Source organism: Littorina saxatilis, linkage group LG14 (genome assembly GCF_037325665.1).
Source record: "Littorina saxatilis isolate snail1 linkage group LG14, US_GU_Lsax_2.0, whole genome shotgun sequence".
Classification (NCBI taxonomy): domain Eukaryota; kingdom Metazoa; phylum Mollusca; class Gastropoda; order Littorinimorpha; family Littorinidae; genus Littorina; species Littorina saxatilis.
In genome coordinates, this window is record NC_090258.1 from 7,190,538 (window position 1) to 7,210,537 (window position 20,000).

The following is a 20,000-nucleotide window of genomic DNA, read 5'->3' on the forward strand; positions in this document are numbered from 1 at the left end:
AGAAAAAAAAGAGTTTACCTTCGTTCATATACACAAACACTCAAGGTTGTACGTGTGGAACTCTCATTAGCATAGCTCTGTTAACTACGCCGTGACAAAAACAATCACAAAATATCATCTACAGCAGGTGTCTATGCACTTGTTTTTGGCACCATCACAACATGCTTTCTGACAAATAACTTGCTGACATATTACAGCTCGGGGTGATATAGTCCAGTATCTAACAAGGGACGAGTGTTGTCTCTCTCAGCAACGCCTTGATTGCTCCGATCTGTCTTGCTGTACAGAGGTACCTGCGATGAAAGGACACCCTTGGGACCGGCCAAAAGTGTCCCTACATTGCAGGTGGCCTGTCATGGCAGGTATACTTTAGTAGAGATAATAGAAAAAGGGACAACAGAAGATGTCCTTTTAAGGGAGGTGTCCTCTCATAGGAAGGTCCACACATCGCAGGTACCGCTGTAGTAGCAAAGATTTGTTTGTTACCATCACAGGTAGAAACAAAACAGAGAATATAATCTGTTTCCATCTCAGGATATAATCATTTGTATGAAATAGAAACAAAATAATAATAATAATATTAATATCAATAATAATATTAATAAGTAGAGGTTACATGCCGAGTCTCAGTGATTATTAAAAATAATGGTCGAAGTTAGCGGATCATGAAAAATGCGAGCTTTAGCGAGCTTTTTCATGACCGCGAACTGAGACCATTATTTTTTATAATCACTGAGACGAGGTGTGTAACCTCTTTATTCCTCCTTTCTTCAGTTATTCAAAGAAAAGAGGAGTTTTTTTGCGAAAGTTTGATCGAATCCTATTCACTCAACCAGTCAACCTGCGCAGGCGATCGATTAATGCGCGGTTGTATAGTTCCGTGCAAATCATTCCATTCTGTTAACACTTCTTGTCAGTTTTCCTATTTTGGACTAAAATCAAGTACACAGATATGCTGTTATTCTGCTGTGGCGGCAAAGGCAGATATTGTGAGTTCTGTATATGTTTTGGTATCGCTTAGGATAATGTTCTTTCGTCAAATGGGACTAGCAGACGAACTTTTGCACCCGTGTTCCAACGTTAAAAACTGTATGAAGTTCAGTTTTCTGGGGAAAATAGTGTATGAAACCGCTTTATGTTGTTTAAATTGATGAGATGTGTGCATTTGGTTGCGTGTGATCTGTTTATTGAATGAAATATTGTTGAAAACTGACCGTGGGATTGCAGTCTGTTGTCGAAAAAACTGAGTGAAAAGAAGGGGAACTACTCTTGTCGCTAGACAAAGTATGAGTTACTTGCTTGGGAAATTGCTTGTGATGAACGTTTGAGCACGGCAGATCTAGATTCAGAAAACAACCGAACTCATGGATTTTATATGGAGATTCATGTGTTCAGGCCTGTAGTTGTTAATTTAAATGCGGTATGTTTGTATTGTTTGCTCCAGAGATGTATACTTCGTACATTAGAGCATTCGGAACTTTTCAGTCGCAAAAAGTAGTACCGACACAGAACAACTTAACCCATTGCACTATCGAGGATTCAGGCTGTTGCTGGGTCGTTATTTGTTTGGTTGCTGGGTCATTATCGAAAAATAACTACCCCTACCAGTTTACAGAGGTAAAGAAGCAGAGGGGGGAATAAGGGTATTTATTTGGCGCAAATCCTTATATAGTTCTAAGCGCCTTACAAACAATGACGTGTAAATAAAACCCAACCATTACAAATAAACATTAGACAAACGAGCATGCCTTTCATGCAATGTTTCAGAAGCATAATTATGTAAAAGTGTCAGTTTGATGCTAACGGAATACATCGTGGTTACTTTATAGTTGCAATTATACACAGAATTTCTGTTTTCTTGGAATTTCTCCTGAAGTCACTCTTTCTCTCAGGTACTGATTATATTTATTTGTCAGAAAATGAGCGTGAAGAAACTCCTGTATTTTATACTGGCGTTCCTTGTATTTATTACTGGCGTTTTTTGTATTTAATACTGGCGTTTCTTGTATTTAATACTGGCGTTTGTTGTATTTAATACTGGCGTTTCTTGTATTTAATACTGGCGTTTGTTGTATTTAATACTGGCGTTTCTTGTATTTAATACTGGCGTTTCTTGTATTTAATACTGGCGTTTCTTGTATTTAATACTGGCGTTTCTTGTATTGAATACTGACGTTTCTTGTATTTAATACTGGCGTTTCTTTAAATACTGGCGTTTCTTGTATTTAATACTGGCGTTTCTTGTATTTAATACTGGCGTTTGTTGTATTTAATACTGGCGTTTGTTGTATTTAATACTGGCGTTTGTTGTATTTAATACTGGCGTTTCTTGTATTTAATACTGGCGTTTCTTGTATTTAATACTGGCGTTTCTTGTATTTAATACTAGCGTTTGTTGTATTTAAAACTGGCGTTTCTTGTATTTAATACTGGCGTTTCTTGTATTTAATACTGGCGTGTCTTGTATTTAATACTGACGTTTCTTGTATTTAATACTTGCGTTTCTTGTATTTAATACTGGCGTTTCTTTTATTTGATACTAGCGTTTCTTTACGCCCGCCTCGATGTTTTAGCGGGCATTTGTATTATAGTAACGTCTTGTACATTCTTCCGAATCTTTTTAGGAATGAAAATAAAACACTTTTAAATTAATTGGTTTCCACGTTCCTGCCAGTTTGTGGTTTAAAAAAAGAAGAAAAAATGCACTTGCTTCGTCCCAAATTCCTCTTTACCTTTCCTTATCGTGGTAGAACAGAACAATAAAACACTTTTAAAATTAATTGGCTTTTTTCCCGCCAGGTTGTTAGTAGAAAACCTGAAAGCCTGTACGGTCTGCCCTGGTTCTGACATAAACTTTTCCTCCGAACGTAATCGCAAAAGCAGCAGGAAGACAGAGCAACTTCAGTGCAGAACTTCCCCCTCTGCCCCGTTGAATCGACTTCGGGAGAGTTAAAGAAAGGGGCAGTGCTCGCGGAATGTTAATTGTTAAAGGTACCGTTCTTCCTAGCAAAGATCTGTTTAGGCTTTCGCATGGAATAAGAGCATTCTTTCACTTGGACAGATACACAAAATCAATCAATCAATCAAGCAATCTATCCATCCATCCATCCATCCATCCCCCCCCCCCACACACACACATGTATGTGATTATTTGTGGATATTTTTAATTATCATTTTTTTTAATGCGCAAAGAACTATGTTAGGATTTACGCCATATAAATACCTTTATTATCAAGGAAAAAACGGTACGATTGAATCGCAGTAATATGAAAACCCTTTTACACGAAAATGAAATAATGTACCTTGAAATCGACCGCAGCCGGTTCAACGGGGTTTTCTGGAACGGTTCCAGGGAGGCTGATGGCTTTCAGGAGTGTACGGTTGATACGTAACCAGGGGAGGTAATTACCACGTACTTGTGGGATATGTCGTTGGGATTATTGCTCAGGTGAAAAGCTTCGGTGAGCAGGTTGTTTCCCCTTTGGAAAGGGGGACGGGTTATATATATATTGAAGGTGGGTGCGGGTGTTGAGGAGGGTCAGGGAAGGGGGGGGGGGGGGGTGATGAAGGTGGGACGCTGGGAAAAAGTGTTGATAATTCTTAGGTTTTACTAGACGATCCCCTGTCGCTTCTGCCATGCACATACACTGTGTTGTTATTGTTGTTGTTGTTGTTGTTGTTGTTGTTGTTGTTGTTGGTGGTGGTGGTGGTGGTGGTGGTCATTCTGAGAGTTACACAATGATGAAAATGTGTCGGCAGGATGCAGACGTCAACAAATGTTGTTTTTGTAACCGTTTTTTTATGTTGTTGCTGCTGCTATTACTACAACGATGATGATGATGATGATGATGATGATGATGATGATGATGATGAAGACAACACCGACGACGTCGACGACGACAACAATGCTAATAATAATGATTCCTCCTGCTTTGGCTCTTTGCTGCTACCGAAAGATAAAACATGCTGGCGAAAATCAATCAATCAATCAATATGAAGCTTATATCGCGCGTATTCCGTGGGTACAGTTCTAAGCGCAGGGATTTTTTTAATTTTTAATTTTTTTTTTATGCAATTTATATCGCGCACATATTCAAGACGCAGGGGTTTATTTATGCCGTGTGAGAGGGAATTTTTTTACACAATACATCACGCATTCACATCGGCCAGCAGATCGCAGCCATTTCGGCGCATATCCTACTTTTCACGGCCTATTATTCCAAGTCACACGGGTATTTTGGTGGAAATTTTTATCTATGCCTATACAATTTTGCCAGGAAAGACCCTTTTGTCAATCGTGGGATCTTTAACGTGCACACCCCAATGTAGTGGCAAGGCAATGTTGATAATTTCGCTTTGCTGTTTCAGCGGGCAGTAGGTTCTGTGACAAGACGCAATACCGCTGCCCAAACGGCACGTGCAACAAGCTGGCTGACGTCAAAGCAGGCATTGCCGACTGCGCGAGTGGATCCAACAATGGCAGTCAGTGTTTTGGACGATGGATAGATGGATGGATGAATGGATTTTTTTTATCGATGCAAATACAATACAAATTAAAGTGTTCCACTGTTTTTCCGGTATCACCTTTTTGACAAAGTGTTTTGGACGGATGGATATATGGATGGATGTATGAATGGATGGATGGATAGATGGATGGATGGATGGATGGATGTTTTCTTTAATGATGCAAATACACTCAAATTGAAGTGGTCCACTGTTTTTTCCTGTAACAAGTTTTGAACACAGTTTAACATTGTGCATAGATCTGCTAGCAAAAGTGGATCCAACAATGATGGATGATGGATAGATGAATAGATGGATGGATGGATGTGTTTTTGTATCGATGCAAATACACTCAAAATCGAAGTGTTACACTGGTTATTTTTCCTGTAATCAGTTTTGAACACAGTGTAACATTGTGTGTTCTACTAGCAAATGTAGCACACATGGTAAATACTTGTATTCATGTGAAAGGGTGTTCAAAAGTAGAGCACTTCAGTTGAGAGTGTACATGGATGCGTCGGTGAAAGGGTGAATGGATGGTTTGATTGATTGGTGGATCGGTTGGCTGGTTGCATGCTTACTTAGCTACTTCGTTGGCTAGGTGTTTTTGTTCATTGATTTAGCTGAAAGGTAGGTTGAATTGAGTGTTTGCGTGTCTGGTTGATTGAAGTGTTGATTGTATATGGTAGAATTGTTGGTTTCTTAATTGACTGGCTGGTTAGCTAGATGATTGGCTGATAGGTGGGCTTGCTGGTTGCTAATGTACGTACTATAGATTGGTTGAGCGAGTGAGCAAGCGAGCAAGTGAGTGAATGCGTGAGTTCGTGGTGGTAAGGTTGGCTAGTTCGTTGTTTCATTGGATCGAAGATAGATTGATAAGTAGCATGGCAAGTTACTGATAGACAATCGATTGATTGGCTGACGAGTAGACTGATTGATTTGTTGACGAATAGACTGATTGATAAATGGATGGATGCATAAGATGCATGGATTGCTTGCTTGGTTCGGTTGATAGGATGATCATAGTATTAGGCTGGCATGTACTTATGTACACATGTACCAGTGTGCTGAATATCTGTTTTACTTACCGCCAGGTGCCCCACTGTGCCGTGACAACGAAGCCCCGTGTTGGAACGGCATGTGCATACCACGCGAGAAGTTGGATGACGGGATAAACCACTGTGGTGATAACTCAGATGAGTGTAAGTTTGAGTCGGTGACTAAGTGAGTCTTAATCTTAATTTTTAATCGCTCAAAACTCGTTTCAAACTTGTTTTATGTTAAAACTTGTGATACGTACATCTTCCTGCACCCAACATCTGCGAAAGGGACTCGATCAAGCGTCTACGTTTGTTGTTTCAGTCAAGTACCCCTGCAAACGTGGTGAGTTCGCATGCAGAGAAATCCTGGAAGATGGCGAGCCCTGTGTCGACATGGCGTATGTCAGGGACGATCTGCTCCACTGTGCGGACGGAGGTGACGAAGGTAAGTCACGTGATATTAGGCCGGAAATGACGACAATATAACAAATCAAATACGTGTCTCTAATCGCTCCAAGAGCTATACAGTTCCGGTTGGGGGTTGTAGTTATGTATGTCAGCACACACAAGGAATACCGCAAAGTAAGTATCTCTAATCGCTCCAAGAGATACACAGTTCAGGTTTGGCGTTGAGTCAGCACACACAGGGAATAGCGCAAAGTAAGTATCTCTAATCGCTCCAAGAGATACACAGTTCAGGTTTGGCGTTGAGTCAGCACACACAAGGAATACCGCAAAGTAAGTATCTCTAATCGCTCCAAGAGATACACAGTTCAGGTTTGGCGTTGAGTCAGCACACACAAGGAATAGCGCAAAGTAAGTATCTCTAATCGCTCCAAGAGATACACAGTTCAGGTTTGGCGTTGAGTCAGCACACACAAGGAATACCGCAAAGTAAGTATCTCTAATCGCTCCAAGAGATACACAGTTCAGGTTTGGCGTTGAGTCAGCACACACAAGGAATACCGCAAAGTAAGTATCTCTAATCGCTCCAAGAGATACACAGTTCAGGTTTGGCGTTGAGTCAGCACACACAAGGAATAGCGCAAAGTAAGTATCTCTAATCGCTCCAAGAGATACACAGTTCAGGTTTGGCGTTGAGTCAGCACACACAAGGAATACCGCAAAGTAAGTATCTCTAATCGCTCCAAGAGATACACAGTTCAGGTTTGGCGTTGAGTCAGCACACACAAGGAATACCGCAAAGTAAGTATCTCTAATCGCTCCAAGAGATACACAGTTCAGGTTTGGCGTTGAGTCAGCACACACAAGGAATAGCGCAAAGTAAGTATCTCTAATCGCTCCAAGAGATACACAGTTCAGGTTTGGCGTTGAGTCAGCACACACAAGGAATAGCGCAAAGTAAGTATCTCTAATCGCTCCAAGAGATACACAGTTCAGGTTTGGCGTTGAATCAGCACACACAAGGAATACCGCAAAGTAAGTATCTCTAATCGCTCCAAGAGATACACAGTTCAGGTTTGGCGTTGAGTCAGCACACACAAGGAATAGCGCAAAGTAAGTATCTCTAATCGCTCCAAGAGATACACAGTTCAGGTTTGGCGTTGAGTCAGCACACACAAGGAATAGCGCAAAGTAAGTATCTCTAATCGCTCCAAGAGATACACAGTTCAGGTTTGGCGTTGAATCAGCACACACAAGGAATACCGCAAAGTAAGTATCTCTAATCGCTCCAAGAGATATACAGTTCAGGTTGGGGGTTGTACTTATGTCAACACACACAAGGAATACCGCAAAGTAAGTTTCTGAACCATTAGTTACGCGAAACTGAGGCAAATGTGAAAGACAGTTAATGGTTTTTTTGGAGTACCATGAATAGTTCAAGAAAGTAATGTTATCCGAATGTACATACATAGCTCATGGGAATATTGAGTACTTGTACTCTTCTTCTCGTGTTAAACCTGAAATCAATTAAAGCAAAGTCGACTTCGCGAAGGCCAAGCTCGCTGGAGGAAGTTTTGGCACTGAATTGTCCGTGAACAGACTTCACCAAGTCTGCGCGAAGCCAACTTTCAACTCCATTCAAGACAGCCTCAAACATTATGCCGGTTTACCATTAAGGATCAATTAAGGCTTTTACGCGAAAAAAATAACAACCTACAGTCATAAGGCGCTTAGAACTGTATTATGAATTGTCGCCATATTAAAACCCTTATGACGTATATTATAATTCAAATGCGTAAAAATCAACAGCCTGTGCACTTCCGGTGCAGAGTGGGAATTTGGCGTTGAAAACATTTCGAAAGTGACGTCTATGTCAATCTGCTAAATTAATTCAGAAAAAAACATCCAAGTCTGGGATTTGGAATGTACATACAATACAATCCACGTGAAATGGTTCTTTATTCCTTGTGAAAACCTAAGCAGATCTGATAGCATAGTATAGTTTTGTAAAGTATAGTATAGTAAAGTATGGTTTCGTATGGTATGGTATTGTATAGTATGGTATGGTATGGTTTGGTTTGGTATGGTATGGTTTGGTTTGGTATGGTATGGTATGGTATGGTATCTTTCTTTCTTTATTTGGTGTTTAACGTCGTTTTCAACCACGAAGGTTATATCGCGACGGGTGGTATGGTATGGTATGGTATGGTAAGGAATGGTATAACATAACATAACATATAGCATTTATTATAGTGTAGTATTTTACTTGATCTATTTCATTTTTGTTGCAACGTATGATTTATCACAAAACGCTTTACTATAATATTTGACGGTGTTATTAATATCCATGTACACACGTCTGTTTGCGCATGCGCAGACCTGGTGCTTGGGGCAGGTTGCAGGATGGACCTGACGACATGCGCAGAGTATATTGCCCACTCTGAGTGTCGCAACGAGACGTGTCATTGCGCCACTGGCTACAGATCCATTGGAGTGGGCGAGTGTGTCAAGAGTAAGTGTTCTACTTCTTGTTTCGCTTGTTCTTCTTATACCCCTTTCTCTCTCTCTCTCTCTCTCTCTCTCACTCTCTCTGTCTATCTCTCTCACTTCATGTGTGTATTATAGTAGGGACTAGCTGTAAGAAAGGACCATATGGACCTAATGCTATCATCCCTCGGTAATAAACATTTCGAGTTCGAGTTCGAGTTCTCACTCTCTCTGTCTATCTCTCTCTCTCCCTCGCTCTCTCTCTCTCTCTCTCTCTCTCTCTCTCTCTCTCTCTCTCTCTCTTTCTCACTCTCTCTCTCCCTCTCTCTCTCTCGCGGCTCTCTCTCTCTCTTTCTCTCTCCCTCGCTCTCTCTCGCGGCTCTCTCTCTCCCTCTCTCTCTCTATCCCTCTCTCTCTCTCTCTCTACCCCTCTCTCTCTCTCTCGCTCGCTCTCTCTCTCTCTCTCTCTCTCTCTCTCTCTCTCTCTCTCTCTCTCTCTCTCTCTCTCTCGTTTCACTGTTGATACCAACAACTTCCACCATTTATAATTTTGTAACCTGCCATTGACTGGAAAACAGAGTGATGACCCAGCACGTGCTAAACACAAACGCGAGGACTGACAATGTCAAGAGGCAGCTGCGAAAATAACGAGAAAATATGCCATGAATGTCAGAAAAAGGAGATAAGCTATTCAGTTGTTGTTCCGGCATTCTAGTCATCGCATAGGATGAGCGTGTTTCATCACCCAGTTCAGAAAGGAAGGAGGTGGTTGCGTTAGAACCGTTCTGAGTGGCTCGCTGGCTGTTGTAGGTTTCTGCCATTATGGTGGTTACTCGAATCAGGCCTGTTGTTTCTACACGCTGGCAATGTAAATTTACTAACACTAACAGAGAGCCAAGGTGAAGAGTGTTTCCAACACACTGAAAATATTTGGTCGGATCTTTAATTAAAACACAGTATTTAGTTAGCCACGTTCTCCCACTTGTATAATTATATGCCTTTCTCTGTTTGTTTTTGTCCATGTCTGTCTCTTTCTGTCTCTGTCCCCCCCCCCCCCCCTATCTCTGTCTGTCTGTCTGTCTGTTGGGTCTCGGTCTCGGTCTCTGTTGGGTCTCGGTCTCTCTCTCTCTCTCTCTCTCTCTCTCTCTCTCTCTCTCTCTCTCTCTCTCTCTGTCTGTCTCTCTCTCTCTCTCTCTCTCTCTCTCTCTCTCTCTCTCTATATATATATATATATATATATTATACGTTATTTGCGTGTTTGACCAAAATATGACATTTTACACAGATCGAGACAGTCATTGTTCTCCGAGACCGCGCTAGCGGTCGAGGTGAACAATGACTGTCGAGATCTGTGTAAAATGTCATATTTTGGTCAAACACGCAAATAACATTTATGTATCGATCGAATTCCTTTCAGGTACTTATGACTTTGTTGTTGTTTTGACGATTGAACGAGCACACACACACATGCATGCAATCCACATGTATGCAATCAAACACATAAGCTTCATATTTGGGCGTTTCAGGTTGACCGAAACTTCAAAGGAACTACAAAACACACGTCATGTACTGACTTTGTTGTTGTTTTGACATTGAACAGCACACACACATGCAATCAAACACATGACGTTTTATTTTTTGAGTTCCTTTGAAGTTTCGGTCAACCTGAAAAGCCAAATTATAAAGTTTTGTCGGCCTCTGACGTCACATGACTCAAAGAAGGGAAATCCAATCTCCAATCGATACATATATATATATATATATATTATAAGATGTTTGATGGGTTGTTGACAGACCAGCTTTTTTGTCGGTCCGAGGGGGAGCATATCGTCTTTTGTTTCATATTTATTGACCAAGGCCTTCGGCCGACAAAAAAGCTGGTCTGGCAACAAACCATCAAACATCGTTTTTGTCATCATTTTGGTGGTTCAACATTAAGTGAAAAATCAACACAGGAAGCCATGGTTTGAAACGCGAGTTCTGTTATCATAATGCATGTTCGGGGCCCCAGCACGTTGTTCAAAGCTGGCGTGCGAAAGCAACTTACTGTGTGTGATTTGAGTTTATAATGTTGAGACAAGTATGTCAGGTTTGAGGATGCGAAGTTCTGTAGGTTCCGACTACAGAGTGGTGTGTGAAACCAACAGTAAGCGCCTTTGAGACGATAGTGCCCACATGTTGCATTCGAGCGATGGGATTGTCGTATTTCAAACGAGGTGATTTGCTTGCACAGTCAGCGTTGACCATCTCACAACAGATCTGTTATGTGGATTATCGTGCGACGTTCGAGTCGGGGGCAAGGAATCGCAGGAAGCAAAGATGAGTCTTTTTCCATTGTCACCCTTCTTTCCGGTTGTTGGTGCATATAATATTGTGCGGACAAAATGATGCGACGGCGAGTGTTTTTTGCCTCCAAGATGTTGTGGTGTGGGTATTGTTTTGCTCGTTTCATACCCACACCAAAACCTGAAACACACCCCACCCCATCCCCCCCCCCCTCCCTCACAATCAGTCCATGAACACAAACACTGACACACACAAATTAATGATCAAGTTACCCCCCCCCCCCCAACCCTTCACTTGCACACCTGCAACGCAGACGATCATATTATTGATTAAATATTCATATAGGTCAGTGTTGGGTTTTTTGTTCTTGTTTGTGTTATTGCAGAATCGGTTTTCTCTTATTGCTACACGTGTCTCTTCATTACATTTCACCATCGCCCTACCACCCTGCCCCTCTCGGTATTCCACCCCTCGGTTTTCAGTGGTAAATATTAGTAATCGAATATTGAAGCTACGTTGAGTCAAAGGTCACAGAAGATTTGCATCGTGCAGCACTGCACGAATTGAGTCAAAGGACACAAACGATTTGCGTCGTGCCGCGAAGGAAAGATAATCGCGATCTTGTTTCTCATTGCCTCTCTGTTTTTCATTAGACTTGTCATTCTGCTTGCTCGGCTTTGTCAGATGTCTTCATTTCTTGTTGCTATGTTCTTTGCTTTTTTATTATTATTTTTTTATTTGCGCTTAGTTTATCGATACAACGTCTTGTGCACGGGTCAAAATGTGTGTGTCAGGGGTCAATAGGTTTGACTTAAACTTGACGTTCGTGTTTCTCCAAACAGAGATACACGCACTCCATGACTATGTGAGAAGATAAAACATATCGATAGGTTTCATTTGTTTGCGATAAAGCATAAATGTATGACCTTTGATGAGGTAGTTTTGTTTTTTGTTTACATTTGCCAGTTTGCCAGTTCGTATTTGGAACTTGGCGAAGCAGTGTCGTCTGTTTAGGTCTGGGGAAACGCCAATGAAAAGAGCCGAAGAATCCTCGAGCGTTTCTATTGGGTTTGCTTTTGATTATCCATGTAATAGGGCTTCCTGCAACTATGGTAACCGGGGATTTATTCCCCGGGGAACATGACATTTATTTCCCAGGTGCTTGTGAATGAAAACTCGTGAAAATGATGACAAATATATATATTATTAAATTAATTATATGTATCTCTATCTCTTCCCGACCCTCTCTCTCTTCCCGACCCTCTCTCTCTATGTCTGTCTGCCTGCGTCTCTATCCTCTCTCTGCCCCACACCCTCTGCGATAATTAGCCTATTCGCTCACCATTCGACTCAGCCATGACAGAACCAATCTCTTAGAACACCGCCGTCTGTCGGCGTGCCGCATCATCTTTCATGAATCCTCGTGTTTGTGGACCATTCTGTCTGATTATGAGTGTAAAGTGAACAAGGAAAAAGACACCAACAGGTTGAAGAAAAACACTTATAGCACAGTCCTTCTCGTGTGAAACGATTTAGCTCACCAATACGTTTAGTTGAACATGTATACAGAAGCCATGCAGTTGGGCCCCAACAGCCGGCCGATCCAAAGCAAGCTCGCGCCAGGTGTAAACAGCTTCCGCAGTCTTTATGTCTCAAATATGTTGAGTTGAGCATTCAAATTTATGCATATTTGTCCCCTGTGGTATGTGTATTTTAACAATTGAGGATCACCATCTCAGAGTTTGCCATTAATTGACATAGAATAAGACCATCTCTCCACTGGGACACATGCCGCCTAGTCAACGGCCTAGGTGGCCTAGTCAACGGCCTAGGTGGCCTAGTCAACGGCCTAGGTGCTCTCTGTGCACAGTACAATGTTCTTGATACATTCATATCTGAACTGACTGGTATTTATCAACGAACTAATTCGACAAAATAAATTCCCACGACGCAGATGAAGCAGTCACGATGTTGATTATTGGTATGTGACCAGGTGGAGGGACGATCTTACCCCATGTAAAAGCCGGAGCACATATATTTGAAAAAACTTTTTTTCTCACGGGAATGACTGCACCTTTAGATGGGTGCGCCAAAAGCGATGGACAGATTTTGTGGCGGCCAAACGAGAAACCAAGCAAACGAGATAACAACCGGTCGTTTGGCATCTACATGGTGTCTTGATCATGTACACAAAGATCTGTGTCTGATAAACAGTTGCTGGTGTGGGCAGGTTCTGTCTTTAGATGTGTGAGAAGATCGGGGTGTTCTGGGGTTGGTGGTTGTGTGTGTGTGTGTGTGTGTTCGAGTGTTGAAGTGTAAGTTTCTGCTATTTTTTTGTGATTGCTTTATCTCTGTGTGTGTGTGTGTGTGTGTGTGTGTGTGTGTGTGTTTGTGTGTGTGTATGTGTGTGTGTGTGTGTATTTGTATGTGTGTATGTCTGTGTGGGTATGCGTGCGTCTGCCTGTTGCCTGTGTGTAGGTTCGTCTCTTCGTTGGTCTGTCTGGGTGCGTACACATATTCACCCACACGTATCCTCTCTAACAGACATGTAAGACCTGCTTCTTCAACTTTTATAAACTAGTTCTAACATATATATCTCATCGCCCCCCCCCCCCCTCTCCACCTTCCTTCTCTCCAGCATCACCCTCCTCCTTTACTGAGTCATCGTTATCTGTTTCGATAGACTGCACCCTTAAAGCTTCTACCACCTTTACGATTTGCATCAGGCGTTGATTTAATTTAACGCTAGGGAAACTCGATAAACCTTACTTATCAGTGCTTGAAAACTGCTGAGGAATCCAGTAGTTGCCTGGTCTTTTTACATTTAGTCAAGTTTTGACTAAATGTTTTAACGTAAAGGGGGGAATCGAGACGAGGGTCGTGGTGTATGTGTGTCTGTCTGTCTGTCTGTCTGTCTGTCTGTCTGTCTGTCTGTCTGTCTGTGTGTGTAGAGCGATTCAGACTAAACTACTGGACCGATCTTTATGAAATTTGACATGAGAGTTCCTGGGTATGATATCCTCAGACGTTTTTTTCATTTTGTTGATAAATGTCTTTGATGACGTCATATCCGGCTTTTCGTGAAAGTTGAGGCGGCACTGTCACGCTCTCATTTTTCAACCAAATTGGTTGAAATTTTGGTCAAGTAATCTCCGACAAAGCCCGGACTTCGGTATTGCATTTCAGCTTGGTGGCTTAAAAATTAATTAATGACTTTGGTCATTAAAAATCTGAAAATTGTAAAAAAATTATTTAAAAAAAAACGATCCAAATTTACGTTCATCTTATTCTCCATCATTTTCTGATTCCAAAAACATATAAATATGTTATATTTGGATTAAAAACAAGCTCTGAAAATTAAAAATATAAAAATTATTATCAAAATTAAATTGTCCAAATCAATTTAAAAACACCTTCATCTTATTCCTTGTCGGTTCCTGATTCCAAAAACATATAGATATGATATGTTTGGATTAAAAACACGCTCAGAAAGTTAAAACGAAGAGAGGTACAGAAAAGCGTGCTATCCTTCTCAGCGCAAGTACTACCCCGCTCTTCTTGTCAATTTCACTGCCTTTGCCGTGCGCGGTGGACTGACGATGCTACGAGTATACGGTCTTGCTGCGTTGCATTGCGTTCAGTTTCATTCTGTGAGTTCGACAGCTACTTGACTAAATGTTGTATTTTCGCCTTACGCGACTTGTTTTGTTTAACCTGACTGCGTTTGAATCACCGAATGACCAGACGCCTCATGTACAATGATGCCAATCTGTGTGTGTTTGTCAGGTTGCGTGTCCGCTCTTTTTCTTGGTTGTTTGATTTGTGTTTGTTTGTTTGCTTGTTTGTTTATTCATTGGTTGGAGTATTAATGATTGATTTCTGAATAATCTTTGCGGTTCTCATTCTGATGTGTTGGGAAGAAAATGTGTGTGTGTGTGTGTGTCGGTGTGTGTGTGTGTCGGTGTGTGTGTGTGACTGTGTGTGTGTGTGTGTGTGTGTGTGTGTGTGTGTGTGTGTGTGTTTGTGTGTGTGTGTGTGTGAGTGAGAGAGTGAGATAGACAGACAGGCAGACAAACAGACAGTCAGAGACAGAGAGACAGACAGACAGAGACATATAGACATATAGACTTGGACGTAAACAGCCAAGCTGGTGCCAAGAAGCCAAACGTTCATTATGTCAGCTTCTCGGGTCTAATCTGTGAATGATTAGAGAGCGGCATGTCAGCCAATGCACAGCAATTAAGATTGCAGCATGCGGCATGCAGAATGATTAGCTGAAGGGCAAAACTTGAACAGATAATTATAGCCCTGGCAAGAAGTGACGTATTTCACGGTCACTTTTTATATTTAGTCAAGTTTTGACTAAATATTTTAACATCGAGGGGGAATCGAAACGAGGGTCGTGGTGTATGTGCGTGCGTGTGTGTGTGTGTGTGTGTGTGTGCGTGCGTGTGTGTGTGTGTGTAGAGCGATTCAGACTAAACTACTGGACCGATCTTTATGAAATTTGACATGAGAGTTCCTGGGTATGAAATCCCCGAACGTTTTTTTCATTTTTTTGATAAATGTCTTTGATGACGTCATATCCGGCTTTTTGTGAAAGTTGAGGCGGCACTGTCACGCCCTCATTTTTCAACCAAATTGGTTGAAATTTTGGTCAAGTACTCTTCGACGAAGCCCGGGGTTCGGTATTGCATTTCAGCTTGGTGGCTTAAAAATTAATTAATGACTTTGGTCATTAAAAATCTGAACATTGTAAAAAAAATAAAAATTTATAAAACGATCCAAATTTACGTTTATCTTATTCTCCATCATTTGCTGATTCCAAAAACATATAAATATGTTATATTCGGATTAAAAACAAGCTCTGAAAATTATTATTATTATTCTCTTTATTTATATAGCGCCTTATCCGAAGTTCAAAGCGCTTTATGCCGTGTGAGATGGAATTTTTTACACAATATATCACGCATTCACATCGACCAGCAAACCTCAAGCCTGTTAGGCGAATGTTCACCTTTCGCGGCCTTTATTCCAAGTCACACGGGTATTTGATGGACATTTTTATCTATGCCTATACAATTTTGCCAGGAAAGACCCTTTTGTCAATCGTGGGATCTTTAACGTGCACACCCCAATATAGTGTACACGAAGGGACCTCGGTTTTTCGTCTCATCCGAAAGACTAGCACTTGAACCCACCATCTAGGTTAGGAAAGGGGGGAGAAAATAGCGGCCCGACCCAGGGTCGAACACGCAACCTCTCGATTCCGAGCGCAAGTGCGTTACCACTCGGCCACCCAGTCCTGAGAATTAAATATATAAAAATTATTATCAACATTTTTGTTTTCGAAATCAATTTAAAAACACTTTCATCTTATTCCTTGTCGGTTCCTGATTCCAAAAACATATAGATATGATATGTTTGGATTAAAAATACGCTCAGAAAGTTAAAACGAAGAGAGGTACAGAAAAGCGTGCTATCCTTCTCAGCGCAACGAATACCCCGCTCTTCTTGTCAATTCCACGTGCACTGCCTTTGCCACGGGCGGTGGAGTGACGATGCTACGAGTATACGGTCTTGCTGCGTTGCGTTGCGTTCAGTTTCATTCTGTGAGTTCGACAGCTACTTGACTAAATATTGTATTTTCGCCTTTCGCGACTTGTTGTTAGTTACCAGACACACCTGAGGGCCGGACCTAAGTAGGGTGAGGGGGCGCTTTCCCAATGGTGGTAGGGGTACATTAGTTGAGGGTGCGAATCTGTGCAATCTGGCGCATTCTGGGAGTTTTTTTTTTGGTTTTTTTTACCCTTGGAGGAGGTACATGGTCAGGCCAGGGGGGGGGGAGGCGGGGGGTCCGGCCGGGCAACAGGAACCCCCCCCCCCCCCTGGATCCTGCCCTGTTCCTTATTAAGACACCCCGACCCCCGGATGTAAGACTTCAACCCCCCCCCCCCCCCCCCGCCCTCCCATAAAAAAAACCGCCGTTCCCCTTTCAGACCTATCTGTTGTAAGATTGTCTGTTCACGTAAGATTGTCTGTTGTAAGATTGTCTGTTGTAAGAGTGTCTGTTGTAAGATTGTCTGTTGCAAGATTGTCTGTTGTAAGATTGTCTGTTGCAAGATTGTCTGTTGTAAATTCGTGTAAGATGGATGCACTTAACGGTGCAGAAAGGTGCTTATATTGTTGGAAGCGATGGTGTTCGGAAGGTGTACATGTGTCAGTGAGGCGGGGTGGAGGGACGGGGAGGAGGAGGAGGAGGAGGAGGAGGAGGAGGAGGAGGAGGAGGAGGAGGAGGAGGAGGATATGGATCTAAAATATTTGGTACTTTTTAGAAAGATGATAATGATGATAATAATGATGATGAAGAGGAGGAGGATAAGGAGGATAAGGAGGAGGAGGAGGATGAGGATGATGATGATGATAATTAATGGGGGGGGGGGGGGAGGAAGAATGGAGAGGAGGAAGCGGAGGAATAATGGGAAAGAGCATGTAGACGGAAGAATGAACAAGAAAGATTAATTCAGATAGACATCTCCAGACATGTGTGGACAACCGCATATGTTTCTGCACAACCAAAAGTGCGTAACCTACCAGTAATCACATGTATGAACGTTTTCCGCCTCGGTAGAGAAATGTACCTGGATTAGCCGCGATTGTGCCTAAACAGGTGAACTAAATACAGTCAGTGACTTGTAAGAATTTTGCTGACAGCAATATTACTCGGTAAACAAGACATACAGGTGGTGTAGATAAATGCTTCATATCTGGGAAAGCAAATGATTATGCAGCCAGTGACCTGTAAAGAAAGCCGACACCTGATAACAAGAGATAATGATCAACAAGACCCACAGTTGCTGAGGGTAAAAGCTGCACATCTTGTAAAGTAAATGCTCATGCGGCAAGTGATCTGACGCCCGTTTCGCAGATGCACTTATTGCTTGTGGCTAGCCTAGCTTGCATTGCAAGACAGCGAGGGTGTTTATATGAGAGAGAAAACAATTGTACTAGAATGACAAGCATTTAAACACAACTGGTTGATACCGGAAGAGTCGTCTGCACTCATCAGCGAAACAGGCCTGAATAGCCAATGGGATTGGCAGCTAAGCAGCCAGCATACTTTCTGCGTGGTGAGCACCTCCACAGGGACGCTAGCCAACTCTCGCCAAATCCTAGCGTTGCGGCGAGAGGTCCCGTTGAAATGCTACTTCCTAGTCTCACTCGCTTCACTCACCATAATAGACGCTGAGAAACGGGAGTCTGTGAAGATGCCGACAGCGAAAGACACAGATACCAATCAACAAGACTCGCCATTGCTGTGGGTAACAGTTGTAAATCTGTGAAGATGCAAGTGATAAGAAAAACCAACGGCGTTGATAACTGTTTATTCTTCTGTGTAGATAAGGGATGGTTATGGTTTGGGAGGGGTATTAAAGGTAAGATCATGTTGTTGATCAGTTTGTATAAATGATGCGTGTGTTGGTGTATATGGCTGGATTGAAATGTTTCTTAACCGCAATGTCATCACAAATTCCCAACCTTGGGCAATTAAAGATTCTGTATTCTATTCTGTATTCTGTAAGATCTTTGTCACACAAGCAATCATGTTCATCATCATCATCACAGGTCTGCAAATCAAACCCCAAGGTGCTCGCTATACATTGTGAGAAATGTTTCATGAATGCATTTCGTCAAAGCCACGACTGGCTTTTTAAAGATATCTTTTTTTAAAACAGCACCCAGCGCTGTCCAGGAAGCAGGCAGCATTTTGGTACCTATCGGCGTATGCTGCCTAAATGACGGGGTAAAAACGGTCATACACGTAAAAATCCACTTGTGCTAAAAACATGAGTGAACGTGGGAGTCTAAGCCCATGAACGAAGAAGAAGAAGAATGTACCTATCTTCTTCTTCTTCTGCGTTCGTGCCCGTCTTGGTACCTATCTGAGTGGAGCAATGTTCTTTCACCCATGTAAAAGCCGGGCAAGATCCGAGATGCATGGTGAGCCGAGATGTTTTCACAGCCGGGAAGGTGTGACGTGCCATTAAACGAAATGGCTTTCTACTGGCGTTTTTGGCCAAAAAAGTGAATATTGTCCACCAGCGCCAAGCATATAAGACACTGATAAACAAGACATGCCAAGGATATTGGTATAGGAGCAGCTCAGTGATCTCGTGAAGATATAAGTGATAAGGAAAGGGAACGGTGTTGATTACTGTTATCTTCTGTGAAGATTGGGAGGAGTTGTGGGATGGATATTATTGCTAAGAAAATGCGCACGCGCCAACACACACACACACACACACACACACACACACACACACACACACACACACACACACACACACACACACACACACACACACACACACACACACACACAGAAGCATCATCTGGTAGAGTGAGGGGCATAGGGCGAGAGAAAGTGAGAAAAACAGAGAGAGAGAGAGAGAGAGAGAGAGAGAGAGAGAGAGAGAGAGAGAGAGAGAGAGAGAGAGAGAGAGAGAGAGAGAGAGAGAGAGAGAGAGAGAGAGAGAGAGAGAGAGGGGGCATTTACGTACTTTTTGTCCAGAAGTGTGTATTCTGTGACAACAAAATTATAAATGAGAGCATAATTATGTTTTGATTGTAAAGCAGTTTTACTGCACAAATCGCGTTTACACTTAGAACAGCAGCGAGAAGTTGCACCGCCTCACCGTCAATGTTTAAGTTGGTGTTGCAGTCAAAATAGGAGACAATAATATTAGGGTGCATGGGTTTCATTGAAGCGTGGAGTGCATGCACTCGTTCACAAAGGTGCTTTAACTTCACACTGCCTCGGGTCAGTGCTCACCCCGTATATTCAAGGCTAAATCGAGCGTGCCCCCCCCCCCCCCCCCCCCCCCGCATTCACACTCTTTAGCTCAATCAATGATCGTGATGCTGTGTATAGTCTCCAGCACGGAGGCAATTTTATTCCGATCCAGGCGTTGCGGGGGTGCGATACCACACTGTTTTGACTGCTTCATTTCTTTTTGAATTTTAGCAAACTCCAGACCGTTTTAAATGGTAAAATTTCACATATCCGCGCGAGACACATACATGGTACATACTAGTTTAGCTTATTGGCAGAATATACCTGCGCAGTTTCAGCGTCACAGACGACGCACTGCCTATCATTTATGCCGCGATAGGGATTATGACGAGTACTTGGCCTGTTTTCCTTTCATGCAACGTGTGGCGGGCTGGGATACTCTGCAGTGCGTCGTCGGTGCGGCTGAAGTTACATAGGTGAGCGGA

At 42.3% G+C, this 20,000-nt stretch overlaps 1 protein-coding gene across 2 annotated transcripts in view; it reads left to right on the forward strand.

Moving 5' to 3' along the window:
• Positions 1-20,000, forward strand: part of LOC138947022 (multiple epidermal growth factor-like domains protein 6) — a 93,053-nt gene that overhangs the window by 9,367 nt on the left and 63,686 nt on the right. For both annotated transcript variants that reach the window (XM_070318454.1, XM_070318455.1), the window contains 4 exons: positions 4,369-4,482; positions 5,598-5,705; positions 5,866-5,988; positions 8,326-8,460. In XM_070318454.1, coding sequence (XP_070174555.1) covers positions 4,369-4,482; positions 5,598-5,705; positions 5,866-5,988; positions 8,326-8,460 — 480 coding nt within the window. The remainder of the gene's footprint in view (positions 1-4,368; positions 4,483-5,597; positions 5,706-5,865; positions 5,989-8,325; positions 8,461-20,000) is intronic.